Below are 21308 nucleotides of genomic sequence, written 5' to 3'. Positions count from 1 at the left end.
TTGCACACTAACACGTATCTTTATTTTTTATTTGTATCATGATGTTTTTAACATTTCATTTCAACCAACCCAATTAGTCAGACACCAGAACATTCACATTTGACACAAAGTAAGCTGACAACATATTTTATTCATTGTATACTGAGAACACAGCGAAGTAAACAATTCACTTCCCCACAGAGCTAAAGACAGGGCATGAAATGGAGGGATCCCTCTTCTTAACCACCTTGAATTCACATGCCTTTTGGTCCCACTCCTTCATGCAATCATCAGGAAAATCTATGGGATTCATATACCTGAAATCAAACAATCAACACCAGCAAATCATTTTGTTGAAATCAATAGAATTTCACTTGCCCAGTCTATTAATAATCCCCTGAGATAGCTTGTGTGGATATTTTGAGAAGATAACAATGGGTTGTATATTCCTTTAGTGTGATGGATACAGACTGGGAAGGCTGAGGGCTACATAGACCATGCATTTGGTGCGTGCTAGAATAAGACTGTGTTTACTGTACTTACCCCTGGCAGCATTTTAAACAATCACAGTCCATGCAATCACTGTTCCTCCAGCGGGAACCAGCAGGATGCCATGTCTTGTCCTTGTCGTCACGACAATGGGTTTTGCCTGAACAAGAAAACAATTTAACATATTGTGTCTGTTTGTTGTCTTTTTCAATGTACTAGCTTAATTAAAAAATGTTTGTGTTTATGAAGGTGGTTAGCTTAGTCTTTTACTTTACCCGGGTCAGAAGTCATAGCTTTCCTGTAGCAATAAGCATGGAACAGTGGAAGTAGTGCACACAGAATTAAAGCTAGGGCCAAGGACCTCTTCACAGGGAGAAGGGAGGGAAAACGTATGTTATTGAGGGGAATAAACAAGCCATTGGTCTACAGTTGAACCTTCAAAACATTGAAGATAAATAACTAGAAAAGGGAACTGACACATTTAAACATGTTAAAATAATAGTTAATTGACCCTACTCTAGAAAATAAATACCGGTAACTTTATTTTTCCGATGTCTTTTCTCTATGGTGTCGTTTAAATCCAACATCCACTCAGACTCAAACAGAGGTGATTTTGCAGTATTTATTTTTATGTCCACATTATCATATCAAAATGAAACCCCATTAGGCTACTTGCAGTGCATTCGGAAAGTATTCACAACCTTTGACATTTACACATTTGGTTACGTTACCAGCTTTTTCTAAAATTGATCAAATCTTTTTTTTCCATCATCAATCTACACACAATACCCCATAATTCCTCTTTGGAGATGGGAGAACCATCCAGAAGGATAACCATCTCTGCAGCACTCCACCAATCAGGCCTTTGTGGTAGAGTGGCCAGATGGAAGCCACTCTTCAGTAAAATACATATGACAGCCTGCTTGGAGTTTGCCAAAAGACACCTAAAGACACAAGATTCTCTGGTTTGATGAACCCAAGATTAAACTCTTGAATTTCAAGTGTCACGTCTGGAGGAAACCAGGCCCCATCCCTACGGTGGACCATGGTGGTGGCAGCATCATGCTGTGGGGATGTTTTTCAGTGGCATGGACTGGGAGACTAGCCAGGGTCGAGGGAAATATGAACAGAGAAAAGTACAGAGAGATCCTTGATGAAAACCTGTTCCAGAGCGCTCAGACTGGGGCGATGGTTCATCTTCTAAGAGGACAACGACCCCAAGCACACAGCCAAGACAAAGCAGGAGTGGCTTCAGGACAAGTCTGAATGTCCTTGAGTGGCCCAGATAGAGCCCGGACTTGAACCCGATCGAACATCTCTGGAGAGACCTGAAAATAGGTGTGCAGCAACGCTCCCCATCAACCTAAGAGAGCTTGAGAGGATCTGCAGAGAATGGGATAAACCCCAAATACAGTTGTGCCAAGATTGTACCGTCATACCCAAGAAGACCCGTTGCTGTAATCGTTGCCAAATGTGCTTCAACAAAGTACTGAGTAAAGGGTCTGAATACTTATGTTTAAAAAACTCAAGGGGTCTGAATACTTCCCGAATGCACTGTATGTTACTGGAGTTACAGTAAATTACAGTAAATCAGCAGGAACACAGCTTCTGGTGTTGTTACATATCATGGAAAATCAACCAAATATAAGGCCTTCACCTTCAATATCATGAAAACGTAACATGCAAAATTACCTACCATGATTCACACCAATGTAGACTGGATTGTAATGGAATTCTACTGGAGTTCTTGTAGGGAAGTACATGCTTTTAAATAATGGGTATTTTGGAAGTAGCCCAACTTTAGAATTAAATAAAGGGGTGGGGATGGGGAAAGAGTAAACAAAAGTGACAAACATGCTTTGTTAGGTTCAGGGCTAGGGTTAGGAGTTAGGTTTAGGGTTAGGGTTAGGGGTTAAGATTAGGGTAAGGGTTAGGTTTAGGATTAATAGGAGTAGAAGTTTGAATGGAAATACATTTTAGGTCCCCATGAGGATAGAAGAACAAAATGTTTGTGTGTGTTTGTAAAGTCTGGGTTCAGCCAGTAAACAAGGAACTTCATAGCTTCAAAATATGTCCAATAAATTATATATTTTTTATATATTTTTTCTCTGACTTAATTTTACAACTGAATATCATACACACTAAGGGCTACTTACACGTTGCTTTGTTGCGTAGAGGACCTTAAATTCTGATTTACCGAAAGTCACGTGCACCATTTACTGACAGTGTTTGACCCAGCCCTTGTTGAATTCCAAAGGTAAGCTACTTCCAAAAGACCCACAAGCCTGTGTTCTCTACCCTGAAAGATCCCTAGAATTACCTGAGTATCCAGTCTACATTCTTGTGAATCATGGTAAGTTTCTTAAAATTTGGCATGATATGTACAAGTTAGTAGGAATTTGGAGGAGCTGGAACCGTCCTTGAATTTGGTTGATGAAGCTGTGTTCTTGTTCTAACTCCTAATGACAAATAGGTGTTGGGGTTTCAGTTGCACATTTTACAATTTTATCACAATGTGGACATAATAAATAATGCTGGCAAAATGAATCTTTTGAACACCCCCACATATGTGTTTTAAGTCAGAATGGATAGTAGAGGAGGGCATTGTACAAATATTACGTTATTTTATAACCTAGGGTAGGGTCAATGATAAGCTCAAAATGTAGAAATGTGTCAGTTTGGTTTTGATAGTTGTTTATTTAGAATTGTTTTGAAGGTTCAACGCTAGGCCAATGGCTGTTTATTCCCCTCAATAACATATGTTTCCCTCTCTTCTCCCTGTGAAGAAGTCCTTGGCTCTAGCCTTAATCCTTTGTGTGCTGCTTCCACTGTTCCATGCTTTTTGCTACATGAAGCCTATGACCTTGAAGCCAGGTAAAGAAAAAGACTAAAAAAGACTATTACCCCCCCCCCCCCTCTCACATACACAATATATATAGTCTGGTTATACCAGTCTTTTTAGCTAACATTCCACTCCTGTTATTTGCCAAAGAGACTGGTCTTTCGGCAATCTCAACGTTCAATATGCAGCTGGATTACTGACACAGTTGCTATTTGGTTGTCGGAAATAACATTCATATATTCGATGACAACATGCGGAGCCTCAAAACTATAATTATAATTATAACAAATAAAATAAAATAAACATTTAGCTTAGCTAAGCAAGTTGTTGTATTTTGAGGCTTAAAATCAACGCCAGGGCCATCTCTAGCCTTTTGGGGGTTTTAAAGCTAATTTCCTGCAACTTTGCCATGGGGAATAAAGTATGTTTACTGCAATTCTACACATTTTACCATGTGTGGGAGAAAAAAACGCAGCAATTTTATAACAATGCAATTAGACTAATTTTGCAATTGGGCAGAGAGACGTTTTTTCAGTTTTACAACACATTTTCTGGGAGTTGAGAGCATTTTTAGCAGTTTCAAAGATAATTTCCTGCAATTCTACACATTTTGTATCCATGTTAATATGATATCTGAGTGAAAATGACTAACAAAATCAATGCGTCTCCAGTCAGGATTTGGCCATGATTACTACAAGTTAAGATAGCTGATTAGACTAACTACCAATCTAAAAATTGTTAGCTGACATGGCTAATTGAGTGACTGTCTGTGACTGAAATAACAAGACAAAAAGTGCTGATACACAACTAAATTTCGAAATTACACCTGGTGTATTCTACTATTCTTACTTTCAATAGTAAGTTTAGTAAGTTCCTAAAATATACAGTACAAGTCAAAGTTTGGACATACCTACTCATTCAAGGGTTTTTCTTTATTTTGTATTATTTTCTACATTGTAGAATAATACTGAAGCCATCAAAACTATGAAATAACACATATGGAATCATGTTGTAACCAAAAATGTGTATTCTTAAAAGTAGCCACCCTTTGCCTTGATGACAGATTTGCACACTCTTGGCATTCTCTCAACCAGCTTCACCTGGAATGCTTTTCCAACAGTCTTGAAGAAGTTCCCACATATGCTGAGCACTTGTTGGCTGCTTTTCCTTCCCTTTGTGGTCCAATTCATCCAAACCATCTCAATTGGGTTGAGGTTGTGTGATTGTGGAGGCCAGGTCATCTGATGCAGCATACGACCTGGTAGAGAAATGAACCTTCAATTATCTGGCAACAGCTCTGTAGGACATTACTGCAGTCAGCATGCCAATAGCATGCTCCCTCAAAACTTGAGACATCTGTGGCATTGTGTTGTGACAGAACTGCACCTTGTAGAGGGGCCTTTTATTGTCCCCAGCACAAGGTGCACCTGTGTAATGATCATGCTGTTTAATCCCCGTGATATGCAACTGTTCAGGGAAGTCAGGAACCAATACACGCAGTCAGTCAGGAAAGCTAACGCCAGCTTCTTCAGGCAGAAGTTTGCATCCTGCAGCTCCAACTCCAAAAAGTTCTGGGACACTGTGAAGTCCATGAAGAACAAGAGCACCTCCTCCCAGCTGCCCACTGCACTGAGGCTAGGTAACACTGTCACCACCGATAAATCCATGATTATCGAAAACTTCAATAAGCATTTCTCAACGGCTGGCCATGCCTTCCGCCTGGCTACTCCAACCTCGGCCAACAGCTCCGCCCCCCGCAGCTCCTCGCCCAAGCCTCTCCAGGTTCTCCTTTACCCAAATCCAGATAGCAGATGTTCTGAAAGAGCTGCAAAACCTGGACCCGTACAATTCAGCTGGGCTTGACATTCTGGACCCTCTATTTCTGAAACTATCCGCCGCCATTGTCGCAACCCCTATTACCAGCCTGTTCAACCTCTCTTTCATATCGTCTGTGATCCCCAAGGATTGGAAAGCTGCCGCAGTCATCCCCCTCTTCAAAGGGGGAGACACCCTGGACCCAAACTGTTACAGACCTATATCCATCCTGCCCTGCCTATCTAAGGTCTTCGAAAGCCAAGTCAACAAACAGGTCACTGACCATCTCGAATCCCACCGTACCTTCTCCGCTGTGCAATCTGGTTTCCGAGCCGGTCACGGGTGCACCTCAGCCACACTCAAGGTACTAAACGATAACCATCATCGATAAAAGACAGTACTGTGCAGCCGTCTTCATCGACCTTGCCAAGGCTTTTGACTCTGTCAATCACCATATTCTTATCGGCAGACTCAGTAGCCTCGGTTTTTCGGATGACTGCCTTGCCTGGTTCACCAATTACTTTGCAGACAGAGTTCAGTGTGTCAAATCGGAGGGCATGCTATCCGGTCCTCTGGCAGTCTCTATGGGGGTGCCACAGGGTTCAATTCTCGGGCCGACTCTTTTCTCTGTATATATCAATAATGTTGCTCTTGCTGCGGGCGATTCCCTGATTCACCTCTACGCAGACGACACCATTCTATATACTTTCAGCCCGTCATTGGACACTGTGCTATCTAACCTCCAAACGAGCTTCAATGCCATACAACACTCCTTCCGTGGCCTCCAACTGCTCTTAAACGCTAGTAAAACCAAATGCATGCTTTTCAACCGATCGCTGCCTGCACCCGCATGCCCGACTAGCATCACCACCCTGGATGGTTCCGACCTTGAATATGTGGACATCTATAAGTACCTAGGTGTCTGGCTAGACTGCAAACTCTCCTTCCAGACTCATATCAAACATCTCCAATCGAAAATCAAATCAAGAGTCGGATTTCTATTCTGCAACAAAGCCTCCTTCACTCACGCCGCCAAGCTTACCCTAGTAAAACTGACTATCCTACTGATCCTCGACTTCGGCGATGTCATCTACAAAATGGCTTCCAACACTCTACCTAGCAAACTGGATGCAGTCTATCACAGTGCCATCCGTTTTGTCACGAAAGCACCTTATACCACCCACCACTGCGACTTGTATGCTCTAGTCGGCTGGCCCTCGCTACATATTCGTCGCCAGACCCACTGGCTCCAGGTCATCTACAAGTCCATGCTAGGTAAAGCTCCGCCTTATCTCAGTTCACTGGTCACGATGGCAACACCCATCCGTAGCACGCCCTCCAGCAGGTGTATCTCACTGATCATCCCTAAAGCCAACACCTCATTTGGCCGCCTTTCGTTCCAGTACTCTGCTGCCTGTGACTGGAACGAACTGCAAAAATCGCTGAAGCTGGAGACTTTTATCTCCCTCACCAACTTCAAACATCAGCTATCTGAGCAGCTAACCGATCGCTGCAGCTGTACATAGTCTATTGGTAAATAGCCCACCCATTTTCACCTACCTCATCCCCATACTGTTTTTCTTTATTTACTTTTCTGCTCTTTTGCACACCAATATCTCTACCTGTACATGACCATCTGATCATTTATCACTCCAGTGTTAATCTGCAAAATTGTAATTATTCGCCTACCTCCTCATGCCTTTTGCACACATTGTATATAGACTCCCCTTTTTTTCTACTGTGTTATTGACTTGTTAATTGTTTACTCCATGTATAACTCTGTGTTGTCTGCTCACACTGCTATGCTTTATCTTGGCCAGGTCACAGTTGCAAATGAGAACTTGTTCTCAACTAGCCTACCTGGTTAAATAAAGGTGAAATATATATATATTTTTTTTTATCAACTTCTTGACATGCTACACCTGTCAGGTGATGGATTATTTTGGCAAATGAGAAATGCTCATTAACAGGGATGTAAACAGATTTGTGCACAAAATTGGAGAGAAATTAGCTTTTGTGCTTATAGAAAATTCCTGGGATCTTTTACTTCAGCTCAGGAAACATGGGACCAACACTTCACATGGTGCGTTTATATTTGTGTTCAGTATATTCCGTTTGAGAATTTAGACTTGAGCTAGCAATTTTTAATAGACTGGTTTTTGTCTGGACAACAAAAATGGTTGCTTAGCAACCATACACCAACACTGGAACATCCATCTGTGGAGAAAAATAGAGATAGAGTTCCAATTTGCATAACTTTATGATTGATGATAGCTATGGGGGTTACCAAATCAGAATCAAATCCCCTGATCTCCTCGAGCTCATTAATGACAGAATGGTGATATTTGAAGATTAAAGAAAGGCCAGTCTCTTTGAAAATAACAGGATTGCTAAGGAGTGGAATGTTGGCTAAAAAGAATGATGCGCAGGCTACATCAAATACACATGTACATTGAAAAAGGCAATAAACATATACAGTATGCTATACTATTTTCTTGTTTAGACATGATCACCCATTGTCGTGATGACAAAGATGAGACATGGCATCCTATTGGTTCCAGCTGGAGGAACAGTGATTGCATGGACTGCACTTGTAATTCATGCTGCTCGGGGTACAACTTTATACTATCACCTACAAAATGCATGGTCTATGTAGCCCTCAACCTTCCCAGTCTGTATCTATCACACTAAAAGAATATACTGCCCATTGTTATCTTCTCAAAATATCCACACACGGTTTCTCAGGGGTTTATTAATAGACTGGATGAGTGAAATTCTATTGATTTACACAACAAAATGATTTGCTGGTGTTGATTGTTTGATTGCAGGTATGCAACTCCTGTAGATTTTCCTGATGATTGCATGAAGGAGTGGGACCAAAAGGCATGTGAATTCAAGGTGGTTAAGAAGAGGGATCCCTCCATTTCATGCCCTGTCTTTGGCTCTGTGGGGAAGTGACTTGTTTACTTCGCTGTGTTCTCAGTATACAATGAATAAAATATGTTGTCAGCTTACTTTGTGTCAAATGTGAATGTTCTGGTGTCTGACGAATTGGGTTGGTTGAAATGAAATGTTAAAAACATCATGATACAAATAAAAAACAAAGATACGTGTTAGTGTGCAACTTTCTGTTTCATTTGTAAAGATCATCCTCTGTTACTCCTCACCTTAGGGTGTCCATACTTTATTTACTTCAAGAACGTCATGATAGATGTTAACTGTCATTTACTGACGGAAAAATATCAATACACAAAGATGTGAGAGAGTTTCTGTAAGGTGTAGTTTAAGCCAGTAAATAAATAACTTAAAATGCCTATTTGCAGTGTTGCACCGTTGCATAATGTACCTTAAATTCAGATGTCCCCCTTAATTCCACACACACCATTTACTGACAGTGTTTGATTCAGGTCATTGACATATTTGTTTTGTGGTTATGATATTTTTAGTTAATCTATTCCCAATGCAGAAGAAACGGAATATAACAGGTTTGAAGTTTAGAGGGGTTTACTACATAGCAACCAGAAATAACAATTGATTTGATGATTTATTAAATGTCTTTTTTGTTAAATTAATTAGACCATGCCCATTTCAAGGTTATCTTTCTACACATTAGAAAGTTAAAATCAGTATATTTATGCTGGTTTACAGTATACTCACTCCTCAGCTAAACAGACTGAAACTCTCAGAAAGACAAACAAGCCATCTAGTGGTGACAGTCAGTATGACAAGGTTCCATACCAGGAGAATATCAAATAAAACTGTATTTGTCACATGCACCGAATACAACAGTTGTAGACTTAACACTAAACATTTAATGGTAAAGTCTACACCTGTTGTATTTAGTGCATGAGTCAAATACAATTAGATTTGATTTGATCTTATGAGCTCCTGGTAGTTATTGACACCACTAGATGGCAGTAGAAGGCGATAGTTTGTCTTTCTCTCACCTCTGTCTTCATTATTGCCTCAACCATGAGAAAAAAGGAAAAGAAAGTCAGGGAGTCGTGGAAGGAGGCTTTAAGTTAGACACAATTACATAGGTTTCTCTGGAGCTGCCTGGAATACACTTCCACTGTCCTACTTCCCAACAGTATGAAAAGAGCAAAAGAAAAAGGCGAGATAAGAGGAGTGTGCTGCTGTGAGGCTCAGTGCATGTGTGTGTAGCCTGTGCTTGTCCCCGAGCCAGTGATGAGAGCCTCCTGACTCAATTGAGACAGACTGGATTCATAGCATCAGTGCATCATTCTCTGCCTTCCACTTCACCCTTTTGGATTAGTTATGTTCAATGCTGAAGAATATTGGATGAAGACACAGAAATAAGGAATCATTTTTTCTCCACTTGTTTTCCAAGGTGGTGTTAATCTTCTTCACGTGAAATAGCTCCTCCAAACTGGAATCATGTATTTATATGGGTGCAGAGGCTCCTGGTTACCAGTGCTGCTTGGTGCTGTAAGTGCGCTGGTGGTGCTGACAGCTGGTAACGCTTGGCACAACCAGGACAGAGGTCAGGGTGAACCATCCTGCTTCGGGGGCTTTGACCTCTACTTCGTTCTGGACAAGTGAGTTTGTCATTCAACCTTCTATTTCCACCTCACCTTTGCTGCTTGTCATGTGTATTGGGGGCAGAGTTCAGTTGGGGAACTGTTGGTTGTTGAGTGCACCTTGTAAAATCTGTGAACTTCGACTTTAAGGGTAGGTAGATAGTGACCATCTTATTTCATATTTTACCAAAGCACAATTAATGTTTAATTTGCAGAAACATCTCGTTGTCACATCTGTCGTTGCCAGTCTCAGTGTTTTCAAATTCTGTCATGATGTCATACTTAGACATGTTCAGGAATGTTATTGTTATTATCATGCCCCCTGGGGCCATATGCAGCAATTTACATTTTATTTTGCCATATGCTGGTAATAATGCCCATGAAAATATCACAAGCGTTTTCTCAATGGTTATTACACTTATCAAATAAGCAATCTGATATTACATAATTGCTATATTTATGTGTACTTTATACAATGTTGAATGCAGTCTGACTAGAAATGTAATATAACCCAATGGGGAAAACATATATTTTTGGTTCCTGTTGTCACGACTTCTGCTGAAGTCAGCCCCTCTCCTTGTTCTGGCGACGTTCGGCGATCGATGTCACCGGCTTTCTAGCCATCGCCGCTCCATTTTTCATTTTTCCATTTGTCTTGTCTTGTTTCCATACACACCTGGTTTACATTTCCCCAATTAAGCTACTTGTATTTAACCCTCTGTTTCCCATCATGTTTTGTGTGTAATTGTTTTCATTTTAGGTAGTGTTCATTTAGGCGTTCTACTTTTATGGTCTGTTTGTTTCATGTAGTGCTTTGTTTTTGGAACTATAATAAAAGTGTGCCTGTTCATAATATTTGCTCTCCTGCACTTGACTTCGCCTCCAATACACTATCCTGACACCTGTATCTTTGACAACCAGTATCTTATACAAGGTGAGTATGATGGTGGGACAATGATCGAGCATTTCGTCCAACTATCTGTATTTGTCTCTTGTGATTTTTTGGTAAGCATGGGTAAAAGGCCAGTGGAATTCCCCTTTGGGCCGGGATGAATGACGTGAGCAGATGCTTTCTTGTAAAGTTCTCAGGCCACCCTTTATGGTCCATCATAGATCTGGATTGCTGGTGAACAGTGGCACATTTGATACTCCATCTGTCACATACAGTAAACATGTATAAGTTGTGCCGGCTGAGCTCTAGTTGAATCACAACAGTCAAATGAACAACAAAAAAATCTCCATGCTTTACTACAGTTGGGCAAAGAGGCTGAATTTAGCTAATCCAACTACAATCATTGGATTGTATCAATCATTTATGCTACTCTGAGGTTCTCAAATGCAGTGGAGTTTCCCTGTCACTTCTACAGTAGTGTTAGTTCACCCAAATTACATATTGGTTTCCTTAACCCCCACTAAAAAGGCCTGATTATTGTGAGCAAAGACGTGACAGACCTAATGATTGGGTAAACAAATGGAGCGTCATCTGGTTCTAATAGATGTTGCTGGACTTCAATACTTTAAAACTATAACTTATTGTTTGGATGATTATCTGTCTAATGTGGAAGAGCAGGCTTCAGCTTCTTCCTCTTTCATTTGGGCCTGCCTTTCCCTCTTCAATTGTTTAAAAAGTCTCTTACTCTTGGATGATTGATTTTCAATTTTTCCCTTAAATCAGAATGCAACTCGAGGCAGACATTTCTGTGGTGGCACAACATTTAGCTAAGTGGAACTTCAGACAGATATGGAATTGTAGGATCCAAAAGACAGATGTAGAGAGCATGATGAACATTTACATACACTACCTACTGCTGTGTGTGTGTGTGCACATTGTTTTAGCTAACAGAAGAATACACGTGAATACAACAAGAATATTAGACACCCAGCACTGTTACTCTGTGCATTCGCTTGTATTTGTACTTGCTGTCCCCCTAATTCTGTTGTAGTCATCCCTCTTCTACCTGCTCTTCCTTTGTTTGAATTGATATTCCTCCCCTTTTTACCAACTGTCTTTCATTCTCTGTCTGTTCATGACTCCTCTGTGTCTGCAGAACCCTTTTTCCATTAGGTCCAGATGTTTCAATGTTTCAGCCTTTTGGCTGCGCTGTCTGTGCTGAGACTTGTATCCTGTTAACAATGGAAAAAGAGATAATAGGGCAGTGAAATAAGAAGAGAGGAGTAAAGACAGGAATTAAAACAATGACAAACACACAGACAGAATGAAAGAGTATCTAACCTACCATCTGGCAATTTGACGGAGAGAAATGTTTTGTGAGTTTTCTTCTCTATGATCATTTGTAGTCAGAAATGTGATTTTCATGTTTTTATATACATTTACACACTATGAGTTTGGAATAATACTACTGTGAAATTATGATAATTCCTTTTTAGTGTAAGCTGCTTGAAAAGACTGCCTGAAATTTCAGCCTGTTTTGGTGGGATGGAGTTTTGGCCTGCCTGGTGACATTATCAGGCGGTAAATTACACTAAGAGACCAAAAAGAAAGAGTTCCAAACCTGTCTGCCAATAACAGTTAGTTTTCAGTTTCCCCTCCCAACTCAGACCACTACCAGACAGTCCTAGCAAAATTATTGCTTGAGAAATTGCTCTTTGTTAAGAACCCAGCTAGCACATTTAGTTCCTTGGATGTTGTGTGAACACACGTTTTTGGTTTTGGGAAAGGAAGTGAAAATATAACCTTTTCTGATAAAAAAAAGTAGGTTGTAGGGAGGTTCTGAGAATGTTATACTCTGGTTCCTTGACCGTTTTCCTGGGAGGTTTTATGAACAATCTGAGAACAGAAATTATAGATTATTTGGAAGGTTTTTTTAATAACTTCCTTAAAAATGTTCCCGGAATGTTTCAATAAGACTGTTAATAAAACTGCTAGCTTAAATTGGGTTAACCCTTTTAAATTCCAAGCACAGATAAAACACATGGAAATTAATCATGCAAACACTTTTTTTTATTGTGATACGGCATCAGTGAGATTCAAACCGATAATCTCTTTTCTCTATCCATGGACTTAGTACACTGTGCCAACAGGATGGAAACAAGCACTAATTAAGATCAGGTGTGGCCAATTAATGGGGGAGGCCAACACACCTGAACACACTTAATTAACAAAATAGAGGATAGAGAGTTGTTGATGCCGAGAATGGAATGTATACGCTTTCAAATAATATTTTTAAATAACATACTTAGAATGTTACTAAAGTGGTCTTAAATATCCTCTGAACAATTTGAGAACATGACTTTAAATACAGTCATGTGAAAAAGCAAGTACACTTCCTGGAAAGTTACATTTTTTGTACATATTTGGACAGGTGGCTATGTAATCTTCACTTCAACACTATTGACAGATAAAGGAAAACTAATTTAACAAATGACACTGAAAGATTATACTTTGCAATCATTCATTCATCAAATCTACAGAAATGCAATTCCATACTGCGGAAAAAACAAGTGCACCCTTAGGTTCAATAGCTTGTTGCCCCCTTTGGCTGAAATAACTCAATGTAGCCGTTTCTTGGAACTGTATCAGTCTCTTACATCGACTCAGAGAAATTTAGCCTATTCTTTACAGTACTGCTTCAACTGTCATATTTAAGGGCTATCTTGCATGCAAGTCTCCCCATAGGGCTTTGACTCGGCCATTCCATAACCCTCCATTTATTATTTTTGAACAATTCTGTTGAAGCTTTGCTTTTGTGTTTTGGATCATTGTCCTGTTGCAATATCCATGTTCGGTTCAGCTTCATCTATTTGACAGATGGCCTCACCTTTTCCTCAAGAATTCTCTGGTACAATGTTGACATCATGGTTGACTCAATGATGGCAAGTTGGCCAGGCCCTGAGGCAGCAAAGCAGCCCCAAACCATAATGCCACCACCTCCATTCTTTACGGTTGGTATGAGGTTCTTCTGTTCGAAGGCAGTATTTTGTTTTCGCCAAACATGGCATCTGGCATTGTGGCTAAACAACTACCCTTATGACTCATCTGTGCCGAGCACATTGCTCCAGTAGTTTCAGTCTTTACCCAGGTGTTGTCTGGCAAACGTCAGTCGTGTCTTGGTATTCTTTTTTGAGAGCAGAGGCTTCTTCCTTCCAGACCTCCCATGTAGGCCAAGTCCCTTTCCGACAGTTGACTCATGCACATTGTTTGTGGTAAGAGAGGCATGTTGATCCCTTCATGTTACCCTGTGTTTTTAAAGACTTCTATGACATCTTTTGGTCAGCTCTTGGGCTGAATTTGGTGGGATGAACTGTCCTAGGTAGATTGCCAGTGGCCTGAAATTTTCTCCATTTGTAGATGACCGTTGGACAGTGGAATGATGCACTTTGAATTGCTTGGAAATGGATTTGTAACTCCCTCCCAGACTCCTGATAATCAATTATCTTTATTTTGAGGGCCCCGGATAGGTCTTTTGATCTTGGAATGATGTGTTACCACATCCATATGGTTAAGACTAAACCAGACCAAGTTTCTAATCTTAATGGAAGGCTGGACCCTCCCAAACCTGTAGGAAACTTTATGCTGAGGTACTGAAATTCCAACAGAAGAACATTGTTAAGATACATTCTTGGAACAATTTGAGGACAGTATTTGAAAAAGAACCATGAGGAAACCTGGAGGAAACATTATGCTGAAGTATTGAAATTCCCACAGACCGTTGTTTCCCAATGTCAGACAAGTTGGAGAATGTTCCAAGAACATTGTCAAAATTGAAATGAAATGCAAACATATTTACATTTAGGAAACTTTATTTTAAAGTAATAATACCACCCCCAAAAATGGTTTAAGTTCCTTAAAAGTGCTCAATTATCCTGCACCTGTTACGATAAATGAGTGATGAGGTGTGGAGTCAGGCACAGAGAGCAAAAGATGTGGGGGGGAAAAAACACGCCGAGCGCCACCCGAACAAGAAGGGGAGTCACCTTCGGTAATATTCGTGACAGCACCATTCCCAGAAAGTTGTGGGAAGGTTGAGTAATGGAAATACTTACACAGGAACTCTTGAAGTTGATCTAAAATGAATCATGTTTATTGTCATCGTGCTGGAGAGGTTCCAACCAACTCAATGCACCATTGCTTTTCCCAGTCTACGAGACAAGATCAGTAAATCTTTATTCGCGAATTATGGGGAATTGACGCTCGAGCTACATTCATAAATATATTATTGTTTTTGTGTAGTTTAGGTGTTAATTTTCAAAATTCCCATAGGGCATTCTTACCTGGTGACCTATTTTTAGAATGTTGTGTAGAGAACCCTGATATACTGTACATGTATTGGTTTGAATTATTCTTGTACACCATTTGTTTCTATATAGTATTTGAGGTATCAGTGTGTATTATTTAGTCATTAAGGGTGGATTGTTGATGGAATTTATGTTTAAATGAATGATTAGAATATTCCACCCTGAAATCATATGGTATGAAATTGATTAGAATCATAAAATTATTGTTAATGATGGGTGTAGTTTTAGTCAGTGAAATTATAATAAATGTGCAGTTTTAGTCAGAATTAGGGTAAAGCAGTAGATCTGTACAATATGTCTTTATAGTAACTTAAACACAGGCTGTCAAAGCAGAATTCGGTGCTGACCTGGCTAGGGGCCTCTGAGAGATTGGGGAAATGACGGGAAGTACTTCCCACGGTCTCCCTATCTTGTGGGAGGACGGGGAGGGATTCTCACGGCCTCCCCTAATCTTTGTCGGCTGGGTAGTGGAACAGTGTGCGTAGGATACCTTCTGTTTGTGTGCGTAAGGAGTCTGTGTGTAAGGAGCTAGTATAAAATGAATGGTTTTGTACAACGAACCAGCGCTCCCGTGAATAAACATTTTGACTATCGTAGCTGGGCCTCCCTCTGTTTCATTTCAACCAGTATCTTACAAATTCTGGGTTGCAGACTGCGTAGTTTAATTGAATTGGGTTATGAACATTGAGAATTCTCGTAACAAGTACACATGTCTATCAGGAACTCTGCCTGGGCAGTCCCAGCATTTGTCTTATATACATACGCTACATACGCATACATAAGCTGACAAGTTATATTTGTATAATTAATCATTACCCTTTTCTTTCATTCATGTGACCAACCAATACTGGTTCATAACATGTGACAGACCAATACCTCACAAGGCTTCTCTAAGCTGAGACCTTATAACTGAGATCTTTCATTCTTGTTCTCAAAACAAGGTCTGGGTGATGACCTTACCCTCAACCTAAAAGAAAACAACCTTCATCGTCCTTATCTACAGCAGGAAATGGGGTCTCATGCAGAGTTGGCAGCTCATTAGTTTCACAATCCTCTGGAAGAGTAGAAAACTTACCAGCCAGGGAGGCACAGGTTACAGCATTTTAAGAACAATTCACTGGGAAGAGAGCGAGAACACATGTTATAATTGTTTTACACCAACCTTGCTAAGAAAGACCCTCACTTCCCTCATCACTTGTGGTAATGACAGATTGGTATTTTAATGCATCCTCAGTCTAAATTAGTATACGTTTCGCAGTCTGCAGACCTCCACAATCAACCTGATATCCCAAATAAACCATTTTGAATAAGCCTAAATCAATTAGGTATTTTATTAGGATCCCCATTAGCTATTGCAAAATGCAGCAGCTACTCTTCCTGGGGTCCACACAAAACATGAAACATGATAATACTGAACATCAAAGACAAGAACAGCTCATAGACAGAACTACAATTACGGGCACGGTTGAACAACCCCCTCCTTCCCCGGCACTCATCCTTCCTTTCCTGGCATTTTTTCATGTTCTTCAGATAGTGTTTCAGTTTGTCCTTTTAATGGCACATGTTCAAAGTGGATGACCCTTGATAACGGACCTTGCAGTATATGTCTTTGTCCATTTTACTACCAGTACACCAGCAGCATGTGAGACGTTTGAACGGGACCTCTTTCCATGCTCACTCCACATAGACCCATGTTGCACTCCTGAGAGAAAAAACATGAGAGAAAAGGCAGTTGATAGCTTCTGGATGCTGGGTACAGGTTGCTGGCTCGGACTCTCACGGTAGAAGTGGTGAAAGACCATACTGTATGCCATTTTTGTGATTTTTCAGACGATTAGAGGGGGTATTGAGGTTCACACGGTTCTCGGCCAAATTATTTTCCATGTATCTAGATACCATCTGTGGTCACCTTCGCCATAACCACGAGGGGAGTATAAGCCCCCCCCCCCGAATGGGCTTATACTCCCCTATCATTTTGGCAGAGTTACAGGTCAGAGAGCTAAACCTTAGGGAGAAATCCCGACCATGCAGCAGACCCAATCTGGTGAGATTTGTTATTGAATCAAGACAAAACTAAGAAAATAAAAGAAAACAACAGCAATACAAATCTGTCACTCGAGGTGAGGGAAAACTTCAATTAATTTGGAGTAACTGTCATCCATTACCAACACCTATTTTTTTCCTTTTACAGGCAAGCATGTGAAAAAAACCTTTTTCATATTTACTAAAGGGCCCCAGGGGACTGGTAATTCCCCCTTTGGACACATGACACTTAACATTGTGAATAATGCATCCCCCCCAAAATAAATACTGCCTGTTAAATAAAAAATAAACAAATTAGAATAACAAATCAAATTATCTCTTGATAACTCCATAAGGACATAATTGTGTCCCATAAGGTAATGGTAAAATAGACTAGACACAGTTCTCTCTCTCTGTCCTTCTTGTGGTGTGAATCACACATAGGACTATTCTTCTTAATTATTTGTTTTTACATAGCCCATAAAAAAGACAATGTCTCCTGTGTTTCTAGTGAGGGTGATCGGGCCTCACTAGGTCAGAGGTCAGTTTGTCCTATTAAGTTTTCCTGTACTTCAGACATTATTTAAAGATATTTCAAACATTTAAAATATTTTGGGTATCAGGTTTACATTCGGGTTTTCAGTACATTTCTTCTAATCAAAAAAATTTGCATGTGTGCAACCAAAACTCTGACAATAGAAACTTGTGTGTTTAGACACTGGACTGACAAATCAAATCATGTACAAGTTGGATTATTTGAGATGTGGAATAAAAGCCACTGTTGGCTGGCTGCTGTCTGGTTGATCGCAGCTAGTTATCATCTTCATCTCAACTAATTTGCGTCTTAACGCGCTGCTGCAGGCTACCTCCTTTTTCTCCACTACCTGTACTGCCACTGCCTCAATTGGTGGATCAGGAAAATGTGTTCATTCATTCACTGCTTTTCTCGCATTGATAACTGAGATCGCCTGTTTTTGTTCACATACTGTAGGTATATTCTTTGAGATTTTCTAATTTTGTCTCGCTTTACGTTGATTCTTCGCTGGAGATATTTTAACCAATCAGGTTTCCAGAAAGGGCCTGTAAATGCCAGTAACCAATCAGATGTCAGGAAATTACTAATCTTTCAGCACGAAGCACTACGTCTACAAAGAATATAGACTTGTATGGACTAGCTAACAATATGCTCCGGGAAAACAAGCTTTTGAAAGATGTAAAGTTGAAGTCGGAAGTTTACATACACCTTAGACAAATACATTTAAATTCAGTTTTTCACAATTCCTGACATTTAATCCTAGTAAAAATTCTCTCTCATGGGTCAGTTAGGATCACCACTTTATTTTATGAATGTGAAATGTCAGAATAATAGTAGAGTGATTTATTTAATCACATTCCTTGTGGGTCAGAAGTTTACATACACTCAATTAGTATTTGGTAGCATTGCCTTTAAATTGTTTAACTTGGGTCAAATGTTTCAGGTAGCCTTCCACAAGATTCCCACAATAAGTTGGGTGAATTTTGGCCCATTCCTCCTGACAGAGCTGGTGTAACTGAGTCAGGTTTGTAGGCCTCCTTGCTCGCACACGCTTTTTCAGTTCTGCCCACAAATTTCCTATAGGGTTGCGGTCAAGTCTTTGTGATGGCCACTCCAATGACTTGAACTTGTTGTCCTTTTTGCCACAACTTTGGAAGTATGCTTGGGGTCATTGTCAATTTGGAAGACTCATTTGCGACCAAGCTTCAACTTCCTGACTGATGTCTTGAGACATTGCTTCAATATATCCACATAATTTTCCAGCCTCATGATGCCATCTATTTTGTGAAGTGCACCAGTCCCTCCTACAGCAAAGCACCCCCACAACATGATGCTGCTACCCCTGTGCTTCGGTTGGCATGGTGTTCTTCAGCTTGCAAGCCCTTTTTCCTCCAAACATAATGATGGTCATTATGGCCAAACAGTTCAATTTTTGTTTCATCAGACCAGAGAATATTTCTCCAAAAAGTACGATCATTGTCCCCATGTGCAGTTGCAAACCGTATGTTGGCTTTCTTATGGTAGTTTTGGAGCAGTGGCTTCTTCCTTGCTGAGCGGCCTTTCAGGTTATGTCGATATAGGACTAGTTTGTCCTGTGGATACTTTGGTACCTGTTTCCTCCACCATCTTCATAAGGTCCTTTGTACTTTTCACACCAAAGTATGTTCATCTCTAGGAGTCAAAATGCGTGAGGCTTCTTCTCTCTAAGCTAAGACCTTGAAACTGAGATCTTTCATTCTCGTTCTCAAAACAAGGTCTGGGCGTACTGCCAAATTGTAGCGACTGATAGTGGGGATTCGTTCAGTCAGCCACTAGCAGGAACACAGAAATTGGTTTATATAACAGCACATAAATAGAACACATAAATTAGTTATAAGAACAGCACAAACATTAAAATTCCATTACAGTTGTTTGCAAAATAACGACAGGACAACCACGTTCTCACCAAGCTCTAAGAAACATATGGTTCTCAGAACATTATGTGCTAGCTGGGAAGCTATTTTCATTTATTTTTGACCATTTGAATTTAAAACAATCACACTAAGGTACCCTGACATGATTTGATCTTGAGATAAAAACGGCTACATTGGACCTTTAAGTTAATAACTGTGTGTAACTGTAATGAATCGAGAAAAATCCATGCACTGTAATGACATGAAAAGAAACAGTATGCGTCTCATTTTGTCAGCCATGCATACACAGTGACGTAGAGCAACCGTACATTGCTACAGCCCCGTCAGACTGGCCTAATTTAAAATACACGGTCACTCAGGCATGTAGGCATAATGACTGATCATTTACCTGACTCCAACAACACATAACGACTGTTCATTTACCTGACTTCAATAACAAATAATGACTGATAATTTACCTGACTCCAGTAACACATAACAACTGTTCATTTAACTGACTTCAAAAACACATAATGACCGATCATTTACCTGACTCCAAAAACACTGAGATCATTACTGGGACTGTATTATAAACACATTGACATGTAGGCATTATGACTGATCATTTACCTGACTCCAATAAGTTCATTACTGGGGCTGCATTACAAAGACATTGACATGTACAGTACCAGCCAAAAGCTTCATTGCTACTATTTTCGACATTGTAGAATAATAGTGATGACATCAAAACTATGAAATAACACATATGGAATCATGTCGCAATGAAAAAAGTGTTAAGCAAATCAAAATATATTTTATATTTGAGATTCTTCAAAGTAGCCACCCTTTGCCTTGATGACAGCTTAGCACACTCTTGTAATTCACTCATCCAACTTCACATGGAATGCTTTTCCAACAGTCTTGAAGGAGATCCCACATATTCTGAGCACTTGTTGGCTGCTTTTCCTTCACTCTGTGGTCCAACTCATCCCAACCCATCTCAATTGGGTTATGTCGGGTGATTGTGGAGCTCAGGTCATCTGATGCAGCACACCATCACCCTCCTTCTTGGTCAAATAGCCCTTACACAGCCTGGAGGTCTGTTGGGTCATTGTTTTGTTGAAAAACAGATGATAGTACCACTAAGTACAAACCAGATGGGACGGCGTATCGCCGCAGAATGCTGTGGTAGCAATGCTGGTCAAGTGTGCCTTGAATATTAAATAAATCACAGACAGTGTCACCAGCAAAGCACCCCCACACCATCACACCTCCTCCTCCATGCTTCATGGTAGGAACTACACATGGGGTGATAATCTGTTCACCTACTCTGCATTCCACAAAGACACGGCGGTTGGAACCAAAAATCTCAAATTTGGACTCAGACCAAAGGACAGATTTCCACCGGTCTAATGTCCATTGCTCGTGTTTCTTGGCCCAAGCAAGTCTCTTCTTCTTATTGGTGTCCTTTAGTGGTGGTTTCTTTGCAGCAATTCGACCATGACTCAAATCAAATAAATGTATTTATAAAGCCCTTCTTACATCAGCTGATATCTCAAAGTGTTGTACAGAAACCCAGCCTAAAACCCAAAACAGCAAGCAATGCAGGTGTAGAAGCACGGTGGATAGGAAAAACTCCATAGAAAGGCCAGAACCTAGAAAGAAACCTAGAGAGGAACCAGGCTATGTGGGGTAGCCAGTACTCTTCTGATTGTGTCAGGTGGAGATTATAACAGAACATGGCCAAGATGTTCAAATGTTCATAGATGACCATCAGGGTCAAATAATAATAATCACAGTGGATTTCGAGGGTGCAACAGGTCAGCACCTCAGGAGTAAATGTCAGTTGGCTTTTCATAGCCGGTCATTCAGAGTATCTCTACCTCTCCTGCTGTCTCTAGAGAGTTGAAAACAGCAGGTCTGGGACAGGTAGCACG

At 40.3% G+C, this 21308-nt stretch overlaps 1 protein-coding gene and 1 long non-coding RNA gene across 4 annotated transcripts in view; one reads left to right on the top strand and one right to left on the bottom strand.

Moving 5' to 3' along the window:
* LOC124034331 lies at nucleotides 1-2238 on the bottom strand. The gene is made up of 4 exons (XR_006838559.1): nucleotides 2165-2238; nucleotides 744-831; nucleotides 523-628; nucleotides 1-296 (listed from the first exon to the last, which is right to left on the bottom strand). It is a non-coding gene; the product is annotated as an uncharacterized LOC124034331 (long non-coding RNA).
* A 231-nt stretch (nucleotides 2239-2469) lies between these two features.
* Nucleotides 2470-21308, top strand: part of LOC124034330 (anthrax toxin receptor 1-like) — a 68799-nt gene continuing 49960 nt past the window's right edge. For 2 of the 3 annotated variants that reach the window (XM_046347383.1, XM_046347382.1), the window contains exons 1-4: nucleotides 2470-2821; nucleotides 3255-3342; nucleotides 7629-7737; nucleotides 7954-9684. In XM_046347383.1, coding sequence (XP_046203339.1) covers nucleotides 9524-9684 — 161 coding nt within the window. In that variant the 5' untranslated portion in view covers nucleotides 2470-2821; nucleotides 3255-3342; nucleotides 7629-7737; nucleotides 7954-9523. Of the gene's footprint in view, nucleotides 2822-3254; nucleotides 3343-7628; nucleotides 7738-7953; nucleotides 9685-11825; nucleotides 11935-21308 lie in introns of those variants that run through there. The other variant, XM_046347384.1, reaches the window with a different exon arrangement.

This window comes from Oncorhynchus gorbuscha, linkage group LG04 (assembly GCF_021184085.1).
Source record: "Oncorhynchus gorbuscha isolate QuinsamMale2020 ecotype Even-year linkage group LG04, OgorEven_v1.0, whole genome shotgun sequence".
In the NCBI taxonomy this organism is placed as follows: Eukaryota; Metazoa; Chordata; class Actinopteri; order Salmoniformes; family Salmonidae; genus Oncorhynchus; species Oncorhynchus gorbuscha.
This window is presented reverse-complemented; position numbering and strand designations above follow the sequence as displayed.